Source organism: Thalassophryne amazonica, chromosome 23 (assembly GCF_902500255.1).
Source record: "Thalassophryne amazonica chromosome 23, fThaAma1.1, whole genome shotgun sequence".
Taxonomy (NCBI): Eukaryota; Metazoa; Chordata; class Actinopteri; order Batrachoidiformes; family Batrachoididae; genus Thalassophryne; species Thalassophryne amazonica.
The window spans coordinates 21,369,843-21,386,541 of NC_047125.1; the positions used below are offsets into that span (position 1 = coordinate 21,369,843).

A 16,699-nucleotide genomic window follows, 5' to 3' on the forward strand; every position below is an offset into this window, starting at 1 on the left:
TCAACTGGGAACCGGGGGAAAAAACTGCACTTTTCGCGACTGCTTTATCCGTGTGAAGTTATGCTGTGGGGATGACTGTCCCCATAAGTGGTCAAATCCCGCGATATCACGCAGGGTTCAAACGAGACTGCAGTGCCCTATTGCATTACTTAGTGCTTCAAACCGTTTTAAACGACTTTCTGCAATTTAACACGTGTGTGTCATAAAAGTTTGCGGAAATTATTTAATGTGTCAAACACTGGGAGGAGTTTAAACCTGAAATCCACACCCCTTAACAGGTCCTTTCCACTTAAAGTGACAGGTACAGCAGCAGGTTGTTTCCTGGTGTTTCACAGAAACAAACACTTTTATTTTAGGGTGATTTTTTTTTTTTTCCTTTTTTTGTGGCTGTAAACTTCAGTGTTTATACATGAAGTGGTTGGATCATATGAACCTTCTGATGGCACAGTTTCCACATCAGGCATCTCGGTGACTGCACACCTGCAGCTTCTGATTGCTTTGTTGTTGTTTGTTTGTTTGTTTGTTTTGGACAGTGTGCCTCACCTTTGAGCAGGGGCAGCGGGGTGAGCTCCACCTGGGAGCTCTGGTAGCGGAACTGGGACGAGCTGTGGGACCTCCTCTGGCGCGCTCTGCGCATCGACCTGCGCGGGAACCCGTCCACCTTTTCCGCCGAGGGCACCGAGAAGCTGGTGGTGGGCGAGGACGGGCTGGACGGAGGCAGCTTGGTCGTCTCCATGACGCACGGGTGGATTTGCGCAGCGGTGATGGCGTTTTTGCTCTTGCGTTCGCGTGCGTAAAGATGCGCGTAATGGAGGATGTGGGTGAATCACACGCGGATTAATTGATCGGGGAGGAGGAGGAGGTGAGGGGAGAGATGAAGGGACAGATTTGGGAGGGTGTATGTGTATGTGTGTGTGTGTGTTTGTGTGCGTTCGCGACGTCCAGTCCGGTGCCGGATCAGAGCCGGACCGTCAGCGGCAGCATCCTTCCTTCCTTCCTTGTGTTCACGCGCTGATGAGGAAGGCTCGCTCGCGCAACATCCCCGTGGAGGTGAAGCGTGCACAGAGCGACGCACGCGCACACGTCTTTCTGCTGCTTGTATGGCGTCACACACCACCGACTAAGTCGTCGGCCTCAATTTGGAAGATAATTAATCACACGCGGCTGCTGACGTCATGAACACAAAGAAATAATCAGGCGTTAGGTGTGCTGTTCCAAATCGATCCGAGCCCCGCTCATTGATGATTAGTGATCGGTCCTAGATGATATAAAATCACCAATCTGGGCCCGCCTCGGCTGCCGCATCACTGTCGTCCTGCTCGCTCGCTTTTAACGGATCCCCTTTGAACCGGTAAAAAAAAAAAAAAAATAAAAAATCGTCTTTTTGGTCGGTGTGGCCGGTAACCGTTGATGTGGTTTGTCGTCCTGCGCGTCCTCCAGCCGGTGCAGGGCGGGGAAACAAACGCTCCGTCAGGGCGCAGACATGTGCGGGTCCACCGCAGCCTCCAAACCCTCAAGGCTCCAAAAAAAGAAAAAAAAGAACAAAAACAAAGAAAAATACAAAGCAGCTCATCGTGCGCACGGCAAAAGTCAAGGTTTATATGAAACCTCTGCAGGTTCTTGGACAGACTGACGTTTTGCTTCTCTGTACCTCCTTCTCAATCCCCGTTATCCGGTCGTCCGACAGCGGCTCAGCCCCGTGCGTCAAGACGCGCGCATTCACACCGGAACACACAGGACAAACAGAGGGCAGCTTTCAAAATAAAGCGCAACTAAAGTTTCATTAATTTCAAATTAAAATGTAAAAATCCGAGGCTTGACAGCAAATAAAGCATATATTTCGGAAAAGTCATCTTAAAAAACATGTAAATCAAATAATTCACAATATCCCGTCTTGTTTAAAGAATATCATGTCATATTTATCTTTGTACAACAGTATAATTGCAGAACCTATAATTTAATCAGGTTTTTCTTAATCTGAAAAGGTGCAACAACCCCCCCCCCCCCCCCCCACACACACACACACACACAAAAACATTCACCAAAGAGCAACTTTGTTACCTCTGCTAAAGGTTTTCCACGGGTTGTCTGTTCACAAGATAACTCAAAAAGTAATCAGTGGTATTCAATAAAAATTTCTGAGGAGTTAATGTTCTGGGAATAAAGTGGTTCATTTTTGGAGTTGATCCAGAATATACACAGAATGTTTGGCACACAGCAACATTTATCTCAAAAAAGTGGTATGTAGTACATATCACTACTATGTATCTACATGGACATACTATGTACTCTTCGAGAGTCAATTTAAAGTTTTCAATCCACTGGAAGAAGCTGGAGCACCCAGAGGAAACCCACACCAACACAGGGAGAACATTCAAACTCCACACAGGTGGGAATCGAATCCATGATCTTCTAGCTGTGAAGCAACAGTCCAAACCACTAAGCACCACGCTGCCCTACTCTGTCAACAATTGTTTTAATTTAAACAATGCTTTTACTTAAATTATCCAGTTATTCCTTCATTTAAAAAGTTATTTAGCAAACCTTAACAGCATAATAAACACCTTATTAAGACATTTTTGACACTTGGGATCCATTAGCTGGAGAAGACCATGTGGATGGCTGCAGGACATCAATGGTTGCTGTCACGATGTGGGAATGGACCGGTTTTCTGCCTAGGTGGTTGCTATCCAGGACACAAAACGTTCAGGCACCAGTGCATGTCACTGGAGGTGAAAATAAGTTCTCAACTGCGTTTTTTTTTTTTTTTTTTAAACAGAGTAACACTTTTAATGACATTATTTTTACGTTTTTTGGGGGAGGGGCAGCTTCATCTTGGAGAACTTTAAAATGTTATACAATTAGATGAAGCAAGTCAGAATTTCTGACTGATTTTCTTCCATTGAGAGTGAACTTATGCCATTACATGCCACTAGGGAGCGTACATGCATTCACAGTCAATGTTGATACAACAAAATAGACTTTCAAAAGATGTTCCAAAAATTCATGCAATGTAAGATACTAACTTTAAAAAACAAAATTACTGGCATACAAAAGTAACGCAATAATGCCAAATTCCAAATGTGCCCCGCCCCCCGAATGTTTGGTGAATGTCGACGCAGCTGCGGTTTTATTTTGAAAGCCGAAACCGCAAACTCTCCGTCACCACCGATTTTTTTAAACACCTATTCTTTCACTGAGATGGTGCAGAGAGGAACGAGGATTCTGACGCGTTTATTTGCCGCTCTTTACTTTGCGTTACATTTTGAATACGAGTTTTTATTTATTTTAAAACCTATATGACATTTCCAAGCGCATCACTGAGTCACGTGACTGCGTGGTTACAACAGACGCCCCCCCCCCCCCCCCCCCCCCCCGCGGCCCCTCCCCCTCCGGCTGCTTGCCCTTTTGAGGTGAGCGCGCGCGTGCGTGGGCACGTGTGGTTGCTGGTTTTGAGGATGGAGTTCCATCATCTATTGTTCTATCAAAGAAAACACACACACACACACACACACCCCTGATTCTATGCAAATTCATACACGTTTTGTAAATGTACCTCACATTTTAGAAATGATGTCAAAAAAAATAAAACAATGTTGAACTGGAATAAAAATAAATAGCATTTTAATTCATTTTCTATTGCACATCATCACAATATAAATATATGATCAGGAGTTCTTCTTAAAAATTACAGAATACACACAAAGAACAACACAAACCGTCGGATAAAGTACCCTGAGACAGATCGGATTTAAAGTAGAATCATTTGCACATTAACAAAATTATATTATGCAGTTGTGGTGAAAAAGCAGTTATATTTCTCAACAATATCCAGAACATCTCATCCTTATTTCTTGACAGAAGTGGCCCCTTCCAGATCACTGTATGGTTTGTCACATGGACAGAGTCCCCTGGGGGGGGGGGGGCAATAACTCTCATATGCAGAGGTGGAAAACCCCAAGTTCAGTTTGTAAAAATCCCACCAAATATTTGTTCTTGTCACTCACAAAACCAGCTGGTTCTAATTACTTAACTCTCGAGGCAGAGAGATGAGCTCATCAGTGAAATCACCTGTTTCAGGTTTGTGCGTCAGATAACTGAAACAATACTTCAAATGGTGTTACAAGCACCAAATGTGGCACAAATACTCTTTAGACATTAAGAAAAAAACAAAGCAACAACAATAACAACAATTGTCCACTTGAATTTTCAGTTGGCAGCCAGTCAATTGAAGAATTACACAGGGGTCAAAATTTAAAAATGCTCCGATCATACTGAAAACTATACCACATTATTTGTCTGAGCATTAAGTATTCCAAAAAGGTATAGTTTGGATGAGCTGTGACTGATTGTTATGGAGTTATGGAATAAAATCTAAGAATGGTGACAAAGGTCAATTTCAGTTTGTACAGGGGTCAAAAGTTAAAGTTGCTTCAGTTTTGGTAAAAAAAAAAAAAAAAAAAATTTAAAAAAAAGTGGTGCAAGTTACTGATTGAGCTAATAGGATTAATGAATGGAATAGTTTTGACTGTGTTGAGTGTTTGATATGCAAAGTAAAGGTCATACAATGTCGACATCCATTGGATTCTATAGCATGTGACATATGTTACCCCATAACATGATAACCAAGCATGACCCATGGTGAAAACTATTCCTTTTTAAAACCCTATTAACTCAACCAATAATTTGGAACACTTTTTACCACAATTAGAGCAACTTAAACTTTTGACCCCTGTACAAACTGAAATTGACCTTTGTCACCATTTTTGCTGTTTTTAACCCATAACTCCAGAACATTCAGTCACAGATAGTCCAAACTATACCTTTTTGGAATCTTTGTGATCAGACAAATAATGTGGTGTAGTTTTCATTATGATTGGAGCATCTTTTAATTTTGACCCCTGTGTAATTGTTCAAATAAGGACTGTTATCTGCAGCACTAGGTGCACAGGTCAGTGAAGTCGGGATATAACCACCCCCCACCCGCAACACACACTCATGTAACAAAATAATAATTCAACATAAAACTATTTTCAGCACTGGTTTCAGTCCATCGTCCCGCATGCGCAGTTTGCAATAACAGTGATTACAGGTGTATAAACCACCAAGAAAGGTGTAGATTATGGTTTCATTGGGCTGCTGAGATCTAACTGTGTGTGAGGACCTTTTATTACTCGTATTTTAAAAACCTTAAAGGGGTCATATCTTCTGGCTACACTTGGATTCTGAGGAAAAATTACAGAAGACTAACGCAGGGTCAAAAGGTTTCCGTGAACTGTCAGATTTCTACCAGTGTCGCATCATGTGTCACTATGTATTCCAGACATTGGTACATTTGACTACCAATGGGCTGCATGAAAGAAGACGCTAACCGCTGCCAGGACCAGAGTACATAATAGCGCAAACAATAATGATAATGCAGTTAGCATTAACTTTAATACAGTCCATCAGTTGTCGAATACACCATGTCAGCTTACCGTCTGCTGTAAAGTAGCAGAAATGTGGCGATTACCAAAAATAAATTGCATTCACACTCTACTGGCAGCCAGTAGAGTAGATAGTGCACAGTGCGCACAAGCACCAGTTCCACTCCTTTTTTTTCTTCAGTGTTGTGGCCGCGCTGCAAAAACGCAAAAGTGCATCCCCTTAGGGTTACTTTAGCAACATGGTGGCCTCCATTAGGGGGCGCACTCTCACCTCGATATGAAGAGCTCATTGTAACCTCGTGAAAACATCGATTCATTGTTGCTGGTCAAACAAAGGGTTATGAGTGCTATTTACAATATTTCAATAAATCCTACACACTGTAGCTTAAAAAAATAAAAAAAAATCAGCTGTTCCAACAATTAACAACTGGTCTGTGCTTTTCACCACAATTAAACAAAATCAAAAATCTGAACTCAGAACTCCAAACATATGTTGAGCTGTTTGGACCTAATCACTTATGCATACATTAACATCAATTGGTTATCAGATATAAACATACTTGTTTTAACTCACAAAGTCTGCTGTATTTTTAGTCCTAATGAGCTGCGCAGCGCTTCTTATGGAATACGGTTGGTGTCGTACTCTTCAGGAGGATTTGAGGCCACGTGAATCTGAACTGTTCAAAAGATGTGGACCAACCTCTTAAATTAATGCTTTGGAACATGGAAGATGGCCCTGCTTTTGGGGTTTTTTTTTGCAACTTGAAATGTAGTGCTATGGCTTACCACCCCCACAAAGTATCCAATCATTGTCCTCTAGGAGCTCAGAAAAGGAGGTATCTGTTGATGGGCCACACATTAATGGAGGTCCATTAAAGCTGGTGGAGGTAGTCAACGGGTCGGTAAGCGGACTTGGCGTTGTGAGGAGTGAAAGTAGTGGTGGAAGATTCGGGGTAATTTCTTGGCTATAACTTGGTTTTAATGCAAAGGCAAGACCAGAGGATGGATTCGGGCCCATCTGGGAGGTAAGTGAAAGAGTGCCAAGACCAGTATCTTGAGGGTTTAATGTCCAAAGAGTATACGGCGGACTTGAATCTACTGGAGTACTGTTGAACTGATTTGACTGAAGATGCAACGCGTTCATACAGCAATCATCTGCACCTAAACCTACGGTTTCTGCAGTTGAAGGTACTAAAGGGGAATAAAAGGGCAGAATGTTTGACACATCTTGACTGGAAGCTGGAATGGAGGACGGTTCTGGAAAGTTACCCAATGTGATGGAATTAAATGCAAAAACATCACTGTGGGAGGACGAGAGAGAATCTGTTGTATTTGCTGTCAATGAAGAATTTTTATTGGTCGATGTTTCATCTGACTTGGGCGTAAGAGTTGTGAAGACGGTTGAGGGTACAGGGTTTGAAATCAACTGGACAGAGATGGATGTAACAGAAGCGTGTCCTAGACTTGGGCTAATGCTAGGAGGAGAAAGGGGAAGTTGTTTGCTCAACAAGGAATGAGACACTGGGACAGAAGAGACGGAGAAGTGTTCAGAGTTTGTAGTTGTTGGAGCAACACTTGAAGTCAAGGTGAGAGGACTTTTGACACCATCTGGTGTTCTGCCTCCATCAGTCAGGGCGATGGAGGTAGAACACAACAGGGGTGAAGCTGAACTAGAAGTGTTTTGATGATCCGTTGAGGCAGAGTTGGCAGTCGGTAAGGACGAAACAGACGTCAGAGTGCAGCGAGGCTCGTGGTGCTTCAACGTCACCGTGTAGAAGTGGAGCTCCCTCCTCAGCGCGGCGATCTCCTTCTCCAGGGCTGTATTAGCCAGCTCAAGATGCTGTAGCTCCTGAAGCAGAGAGGAGGAGGGAGAATAAGAAGGATGAGTGCATGGGGAGAGAGGAAAAGATAAATGAACAGTGCTCACGTTCAGTCGAGTCAGGGAGATCTTTACTATCCCTGACAGAGATACTCATCAGCAATAAAAACTGATTAAAGACATACATCAAAAGAACAGCAATAAAGGTAATCACATCACAACCACGTAACATTACGCAAGACATGTATGATTAAAAAAAACAAACAAACTGTAGCCCAAGTCTCGAGTCAGGTCATGCAACCACATTTCATGTGTTTGTTTTTTTTTGTGTGTCTACAGGAAAAGCCCAAGAGTCACAGAGGATGATGTGTGATCACAGTCGAAAGCAGAACCGAAATAGTATTTTTAAAATAGACGTACTCCAAGTCAGCATGTTTGGATTGGTTACGTGCTGACAGCAGTTGGGTGGTCTATGAGAAAAATGGAATTCGGGCTGATCAGTGCTGACTACTGGTGCTTATAACACAATGCTACAATACCCTCGGCCGTATGAGGATCGTCTTCTTTATAATTTGCAGTATAATTGGTTCCAGTGCAAAGTATATATATATATATATATATTTATAAATTTACTGTTGTTTAAATTCATTATCAAGATCCTATTGTCAATTTCAATTCAATTTATTTTCATTTATATAGCGCCAAATCACAACAGAGTTGCCTCAAGGCACCTCACACAACCCCCACAGCAGCAGTGGTAAGGGAAAACTCCCTCTGAGGAAGAAACCTCAAGCAGACCAGACTCAAAGGGCTGACCCTCTGCTTGGGCCATGCTACAGACATAAATTACAGAACAATTCACAAAACGAATATACAGGATATACATTGTCTTACATATAATTTGTACATGTTCAATAAATCCCTCCATCGAGCAATCAATCAATCATAAACAAGATTTACGTTTTAACAGCGTCTGCAGGAGGGCATGCATGTGCGCATACATGAGCTTTTGACAAGCGTGGAAGTTAGCAGAAATTAGCATGCACGCTGATGTCCACAAAATGTGTTAGAAATCACTCCAGAGGTCTTATCAGGTTACAAAAACAGCATTTTTAGTTTAAGAAGTGCTTATTTCTCATTAGCTTTTACATAATATAAAGAGGTTACAAAGAGATTAGATTTACACCACACAAAATGGAGTTTGCAGGTAGTTAGGCCAGCCTGTGATGTCACCACGCTAAAGTCCGCAAAATGTCTTGTAAATCACTTCAGAGGTGTTAACAGGTTCCAAAAACAGCGTTTTCAGTTTTAGAAGTGTTTATTTCTCCCTACCTTTTACATAATATATGACAAAGAGGTTATATTTACACACAAACAAAACTGAGATTGCAGCTAGCTTGACCAGCCACTGACATCACGGTTTTGCTCTACTCTGATTGGCTGTCACCCCCACCCATCAAAAAAAAAAAAAAAAAAACAGAATGAAAAAGAATGTGACTTTTTAACCTCTTAAATAGGTCAAGGTTAGCCATCTTTGAACTTGTCCAAAGTCTGTGCCCCCAGAATGTTCCCTGTGAATTTGAAGACTCTTGCAGCAACAGGTTTGGAGTTATGCTGAGCACTGACAGACGGAAGTCTTTGCAATACCTGATATTTGATAGCCTCGGGTAATAATTCATTATAAACAAAGAAACATGCTGTCATCACACTTGTATTTTTGAGCCTTACGATAATTTTTGTCGCTGTAATTCTCCACAATCCATGTATATGTAGCCACAGAAGATGATGTTATAGTTGACTTGTTCACTGGCTTCAACATTACTTTCCCTATTAAAGTTAAAAGTATTCCAATAACACATCATCAATCACAGACAGTTTTCAGGGTTAGGGTTAGGCAGTACTGCCAATACACACCAGCCCCAAAATTTGGAACTTATTATTGGTTAGCAACATGCTAGCCAGCTAGCATAGATTAGGTCAGCTGCAAAAGCCCTTAACATGGCAGCTGCTATATTAACTAGAGCTAACACAATCTGATTTTACACAATTTTGGTCTAAGGTATTATTAACAACTCCAGAATGAAATCAATGTAGTGTGATGTAAGTTCTAAATCCAGATTAGCAAGTATAAACAGCTAGCATTCACCCTAGCTAGGGTGGCTAATTTGCCACAGTGGCCCTTCATACTACATTATAACAGCTGCTATTTTACTGAGGCATGTCACAAAGTTGAGTTTCATTAAAGAATAAAGAAAAGTTTGGGGAGGTCTACCAAGGTATAAATGATTTAAAAATCATATCAATATAATATGCAATGAGCTGCAAAACAAAGAATCAGACATCAATGTGGGAGTTTGCTGAAAACAGAAGAAAATACAATTGTTTCACTTAACTCTGCAAATACATTATATAATAATATGATGTTTTATGTGGGTAATGACTCGCCAAGTCCTGGAACAACAATAGACCACCAATGGTTTTGTGTGATGGCTCCGGTGATTAGCATGTAGCAGAGTTGAAAATTACCCTGTTGAGTTTGTGGCCAATTAAAAAGCGTAGTTATTGTGACAATACATTCACAACATTAGATGTTTGTGCACAATAATTATGACACAATAGCCATGCCAGGTCCTGTTCTACATCAAGGTATCAAATTTCAAACCAACTCCTAGTCTACAAGATTAGAAAATATCAAAGTCCATTTAGGCGTTTTAGAAGTATTCCAGTTTACACATCTGTGAGATCCAATGCAGTCTGGAAAACAGGATTTTCTATTGTGGGCCCAAAACAGTGAAGATTTTTTTTTTTTTTTAACTGGATTTTTGTTTTAAAGCTACGCTCATTCATTACTTTTTACAATTTTTCATCTTCAGGTGACAAAGGTCATGCAGTTGCATAGAAAATAGTTTTTCTACATCATGTGTTCTAACCCCATAAACCACTAATCCTTGAAGGTGACTCAATTTTTTCACCTTTTTCTGTACATTAAACCGGTTTGTGGGAGTGTCGGTTCTTCAAAAATTAACCTGAAGGACACGATAGAAGCAGAACTGAAAGAGAAAGAGACAAAGCGAAAGTCTGGATTCTTTCCAGGCTTTAGTTCTCCACTCTTTTTGGCACACTGTACACATGCAGTAAACACACCGATCCAGCAGGTCAGGAAATAATAGGATATAGATTTTAATATGCTACTTCAAAAATGAAATACCATACTTAAAAAAAAAATAGAATCTAAACAAATGTGAAATAAAACTCTTGGTGTGACTTGCTGTGCTATTAAATTACTAACTCTACGAATAGTGTCAGTCATAAACCACTAAATAAATTCCACTCACGGTCATCACTTCAATTATACTCAACAAAAATATAAACGCAACACTTTTGGTTTTGCTCCCATTTTGTATGAGATGAACTCAAAGATCTAAAACTTTTTCCACATACACAATATCACCATTTCCCTCAAATATTGTTGACAAACCAGTCTAAATCTGTGATAGTGAGCACTTCTCCTTTGCTGAGATAATCCATCCCACCTCATAGGTGTGCCATATTAAGATGCTGATTAGACACCATGATTAGTGCACAGGTGTGCCTTAGACTGCCCACGATAAAAGGCCACTCTGAAAGGTGCAGTTTTGTTTTATTGGGGGGGGGATACCAGTCAGTATCTGGTGTGACCACCATTTGCCTCATGCAGTGCAACACATCTCCTTCGCATCATCCGTGAAGAGAACACCTCTCCAACGTGCCAAACGGCAGTCAATGTGAGCATTTGCCCACTCAAGTCGGTTACGACGATGAACTGGAGTCAGGTCGAGAGCCTGATGAGGACGACGAGCATGCAGATGAGCTTCCCTGAGACGGTTTCTGACAGTTTGTGCAGAAATTCTTTGGTTATGCAAACCGATTGTTCCAGCAGCTGTCCGAGTGGCTGGTCTCAGACAATCTTGGAGGTGAACATGCTGGATGTGGAGGTCCTGGGCTGGTGTGGTTACACGTGGTCTGCGGTTGTGAGGCTGGTTGGATGTACTGCCAAATTCTCTGAAACGCCCTTGGAGACGGCTTATGGTAGAGAAATGAACATTCAATACACGAGCAACAGCTCTGGTTGACATTCCTGCTGTCAGCATGCCAATTGCACGCTCCCTCAAATCTTGCGACATCTGTGGCATTGTGCTGTGTGATAAAACTGCACCTTTCAGAGTGGCCTTTTATTGTGGACAGTCTAAGGCACACCTGTGCACTAATCATGGTGTCTAATCAGCATCTTGATATGGCACACCTGTGAGGTGGGATGGATTATCTCAGCAAAGGAGAAGTGCTCACTATCATAGATTTAGACTGGTTTGTGAACAATATTTGAGAGAAATGGTGATATTGTGTATGTGGAAAAAGTTTTAGATCTTTGAGTTCATCTCACATAAAATGGGAGCAAAACCAAAAGTGTTGCGTTTATATTTTTGTTGAGTGTATATACTTCTAAATTTTTAGACCTGCCTGATTTCTTCTTGTGTAACTGGGTGATCTGACCCATTCATCTTTGGCTTCCGACTGCAGTGCACGTTGTTGGTGCATAGCCAAAAAAATCATCTTGGCAATGTAAGTATTTATATGATATTTTTATGTGCAAAACTGCACATAAAATGTATTATTTTTCCAAAATATTTGTTCTTATAAATCAGAACTGGATGCCACAGCCTTCAAAAAAGAAAAGAAAAAAGCTGCTTTTGCACATTATTTGCAGTTAAAGCTGCAAATATTGTTAACACAAGAATTGTCAGCTGTATTACTAAAGTTAGTAATACAGCTGACAATCCGCAACAGTTCTTTGTCACATCTGCAACGTTTTGAATTCTCTATTGTATTCTAAAGGAAGGAGTTTAATAAAATTTGTAGTTCTCTTAACCCAGGCCTTTTAGTTGTTTATCTTCAGGTATAAGCCTTTTTGAAATACTTCCCCAAAATTCACAGAATTCTGACAACTGGATTGATGACTGCTGAAAAAGGCATTTTTCTGATGTCACGTCCGAACGCCCACACAAGAAGGGATAAGTGTTGTGAAAGTGTAGTGACACGGACCCACAACAGGGGGCGCAAATGAACGGCCAATAGATGAGCCAAAAAGTAACAATTTAATGTTGTGAAATGTGCACAACGAACATACAGACAATCTCAGAATATAATTACAGTCAATCCACAAAGGTGACGTGTGGGCAGGCTCGAGGATAGAAGACGTCTGTCCTGAGAAGAGCCGGAACCACACGATTTCCGCCGCCACAGAACCTGATGAATACTGGAGCCGCCAAGTCCCGAATTCCCAGGTGATCACCGTCCCCGACTGTCGGATCTGGTACTGCTGGCGAGAACAAAGACAGTCAAGTGTGGGTGTGTGTACACCCAGTAACAACAACGGTGGGAATGCCACCTCCACCTCTCACTCAATACGTTGCAGCGATCCCTCAGAGGAAAAAGAGTGCCGTCTTGCACAGCCTCCCCAAACCTGCAAACACTCACAATAAACAGATTCAGAAAATACCACAAAAAGGCTGAGGATATTACCTCTAATGACGTACGATATCTCGGCGATGAGGTGGAGATGACGTCTGGGTTTTATGGAGTGCGATGATGTAGAATGTGTGACAGCTGTCAGGAATTAATGAGTGACAGCTGTGTCCGTGGCGGCAGCGCCCTCTCATGCCTGAAGCCCGCACTTCAGGCAGGGCGCCCTTTGGTGGTGGGCCAGCAGTACCTCCTCTTCTGGCGGCCCACACAACAATAAGCAGTCCCAGGGGCAATAGAAAATTCTGGTCTCTTGTCAGTGACTTAGGGCAACATGTGGCCTACAGCATAGGATTAATCCAAAGCAGATATCTTTCCCCATTGTAATACTATCACTCAGAAAATGCATCCAACATGTCACGTCCGCAACCGTAGAATTGCCCAACTCATAACCAGGTTCTGATGAGCCGAGCAGTGGTGACGTTGGTCTGGTTTGCAAATAAATGTAAAAAAAAAAAAAAAAAAAGTGACTGAAAAACTTCCACACAACCTACATGCAAGTTAAATCACACACCTGCTCCTAATTTCCATCATCCAAGCAAAACAAAATTGTTGTAGCACATCAAAGTTATCCTCTTTATATGCCCTTTTATTTTGGAGACTTGCATCACGATAGCATTTATTGTTTTCGAGTTATCGTGTGAATAATTTTGAGGGGACGAATGTGCCGAGCAATTTTATGTTGGGATGGGGAATGGCCCAGAATAAAGACACCATTAAATGCTGAGAAGAATTCAAAATTTGTGCACCACATTTTCTTTCACATTCCAAGATTTTTTTTTTCCATATTTACATTAAGTTCTCAAGAGATAACACACTAATCACAATTAAAAAAAAACCACTAATCTGACATATTTGATGTATTAATATTATGTATGATGTGTGTGTTCCACTGAGCGCCGTTCTGGTTGTTTCAAAGTTTTTCTCACTTGACCAGTTTTCATATTTTCATGACTTTAAATCACTATATATATTCAATAATTCGACTCACATTATATGTTTTAGGAATCACCACTGTGGAATTTGTCCCTCTTGGAGTGGAAAAAGAACAGAAAGAGGAATGAACAGGGAAACGTGTGTGTGAGATGAGGGGTGATGAGGAAAGGGAGGGCGGCAGTCAGGCAGGGGCATGCCTTCTCCTAAAGCAGAGCGTTTACAAGAAACGACAGCGAGCGTGTTGCCAGATTGTGCAAGATGCTCAGCTGATGCACGTAATGAGGGGTTAATGCACATGTGGAGGGAGGAAAAAAGTGGGAGGAGGAAGAGGAGGCAGAGTGGCGAACCTCATGGAGCTCATCCGCCTTTTGTGTTTGCTTTTTTCTGCTCTTCCTCGCTGCATCTCTGTTCTTCTGTCTTCTTTTGCTCCCTCTTTGTCCCACATTCTTCACCATGTCCTCCTGGAAAAGAAGCGTGAGAGAGTGATGAATTCATGCGACCACAAAAAAAAAAAAAAAAAAAAAAAAAAAACAGGGTTCAGAAAAGTCTAACACAGCTATAAACCATTTATCGTTTAATAGATCAACTGAATATTTGTAGATTATCGAGACAAATGCGGCACGTCAATGATAAACTGGTTTAAATCACTTGAACACTTGTTTAAAATAAATTACATCTTAATTTTATCGTTTTAAATGCTTACAGGTTAAAAATATGTCAGAGTTAAACTACTGTTAATGAGATTTAAAGGGGTCATACTTTACACATTTTCTAAGCTAATATAAGTCAGTGAATGTCTTAAAAAACTAATTTTATTTTTTGTAGCCAAAAATACACCACATCCGGTGAGCTGTTGCGTCCTCCAAAAAGATATTTTCATGTCATGAAACAACGCGGTCCTGTGCCTGTTGCTTTAAATGGAAATGACATGTGTTAGGCCACACCCCCTCTGATTTAAAGAAAGGGCGTATGTTCCTGTCTGTCACACAGGTCATGTCAGCATGTGTTACAGAGCTGGACCGACTGAGGCGGCGCATTTTAGGGCAAGGACAAACTGAAATGGAGTTTTCTGTAACATACACTCAACAAAATATAAACGCAACACTTTTGGTTTTGCTCCCATTTTGTATGAGATGAACTCAAAGATCTAAAACTTTTTCCACATACACAATATCACCATTTCCCTCAAATATTGTTCACAAACCAGTCGAAATCTGTGATAGTGAGCACTTCTCCTTTGCTGAGATAATCCATCCCACCTCACAGGTGTGCCATATCAAGATGCTGATTAGACACCATGATTAGTGCACAGGTGTGCCTTAGACTGCCCACAATAAAAGGCCACTCTGAAAGGAGCAGTTTTGTTTTATTGGGGGGGGATACCAGTCAGTATCTGGTGTGACCACCATTTGCCTCATGCGGTGCAACACATCTCCTTCACATAGAGTTGATCAGGTTGTCAATTGTGGCCTGTGGAATGTTGGTCCACTCCTCTTTAATGGCTGTGCAAAGTTGCTGGATATTGGCAGGAACTGGTACACGCTGTCGTATACGCCGGTCCAGAGCATCCCAAACATGCTCAATGGGTGACATGTCCGGTGAGTATGCCGGCCATGCAAGAACTGGGACATTTTCAGCTTCCAAGAATTGTGTACAGATCCTTGCAACATGGGGCCGTGCATTATCCTGCTGCAACATGAGGTGATGTTCTTGGATGTATGGCACAACAATGGGCCTCAGGATCTCGTCACGGTATCTCTGTGCATTCAAAATGCCATCAATAAAATGCACCTGTGTCCTTCGTCCATAACATATTTCAGTTCATTTGTAATGTGTATGGTTTGTGAAACTGAAATTTGCAAAACTTTTAAATCCTTGTTTCTGCCTTCATTTAACTATATTTTACCATGTTTAAACATTAAAATTCTGTTATTGCCATTAACTGGTAAGAGGTTAACAAACATTCATTGCCACTATGACCATTTTTGTTGCTCACAAAATACATGAAATTTCTTTTTTTTTAAATCTTAGAATCCTCCCTGAATCTACCCATTTTACTTGTTTGTTTATTTTGCAATGTTTCTAAAATATTGCAGGGGGGGGGGGGGGGCAGTGAATTACTTCATCTATATAATGTTTGATGTTTACAACTTTTGAAAAATAAATGAATGGAATCGTAATAATAAATAAACTGAACTGAATTAATATTTATTCTTATTCATAATATTTATTGGTGAAATTAAGGAATTCACAAAAACAAACACAAAAGAAAGAGGAAAAGTTTCGCAAAAGTTAGTATGTTCGCTTTATCTAATCAAGACCTGACCCTTTGTTAACCAAAAGAAAAAGTGCAGAGAGACTGATTGATTTATTGATGAGGACTTACCGATCCAGAGGACCCGGTGCTGGTGGACTCGGAGCGGGTGTTTCCTGGCTGATGGACATGTCCTCATCACCCCACGGCACCGTGACCCATCCGCGCCAACGATGTGTGACGTGTACTGAGGCGCGCTCGCTTTTGGCTCACTGCTGCTGATGCAACCCGGCGGAAACGCAACTACTTTCTCTTTTCTTTTCATCTGACACTTTGAGCGGTGTTGCCTTCGCGCACTCTAAAAAAAAAAAAAGTAGTAGTTTTCCACACTGTAGTCACTGAACTCAACGGTGAAGGGAAAATATATTTCAGTGTTTTTAATGCAGGAAAAGTTTTATATCAGTGTGTCTTTTCTAGAATCATGTTGTGTGAAGCTTGTAATGTAAATATTACATGATATTAATAAACCCTTTTGGGACAATAATGATATTTTTTGCAATTTTTTTTTATAAAGGAATATATGTAAATTTATGTAGTGATATAAACGGCTTCAAATTATTGTTTGTTATACGAGATATTTTCAGTAGGTTTGATATATGTAGTTTTGCTCATCAATTTTAAAAATGAACAACGGTAATGAGGAAT

General features: G+C 41.0%; 2 protein-coding genes across 3 annotated transcripts in view; both read right to left on the reverse strand.

Annotated features, from left to right (window-relative positions):
* LOC117505106 (serine/threonine-protein phosphatase 2A 56 kDa regulatory subunit beta isoform-like) overlaps positions 1-1,351 on the reverse strand; it is a 92,834-nt gene extending 91,483 nt beyond the window's left edge. Inside the window, exon 1 of the mRNA XM_034164635.1 lies at positions 544-1,351. Within this exon, the coding sequence (XP_034020526.1) occupies positions 544-736 (193 nt within the window). The 5' untranslated portion in view covers positions 737-1,351. The remainder of the gene's footprint in view (positions 1-543) is intronic.
* A 3,228-nt stretch (positions 1,352-4,579) lies between these two features.
* batf2 (basic leucine zipper ATF-like transcription factor 2) overlaps positions 4,580-16,699 on the reverse strand; it is a 43,855-nt gene continuing 31,735 nt past the window's right edge. The window contains exons 1-3 of one of the 2 annotated variants that reach the window (XM_034164143.1): positions 16,127-16,410; positions 14,088-14,201; positions 4,580-7,275 (exon numbers count right to left, since the gene is read on the reverse strand). In XM_034164143.1, the coding sequence (XP_034020034.1) occupies positions 6,202-7,275; positions 14,088-14,195 (1,182 nt within the window). In that variant the 5' untranslated portion in view covers positions 14,196-14,201; positions 16,127-16,410 and the 3' untranslated portion in view covers positions 4,580-6,201. Of the gene's footprint in view, positions 7,276-14,087; positions 14,202-16,126; positions 16,411-16,699 lie in introns of those variants that run through there. The other variant, XM_034164141.1, reaches the window with a different exon arrangement.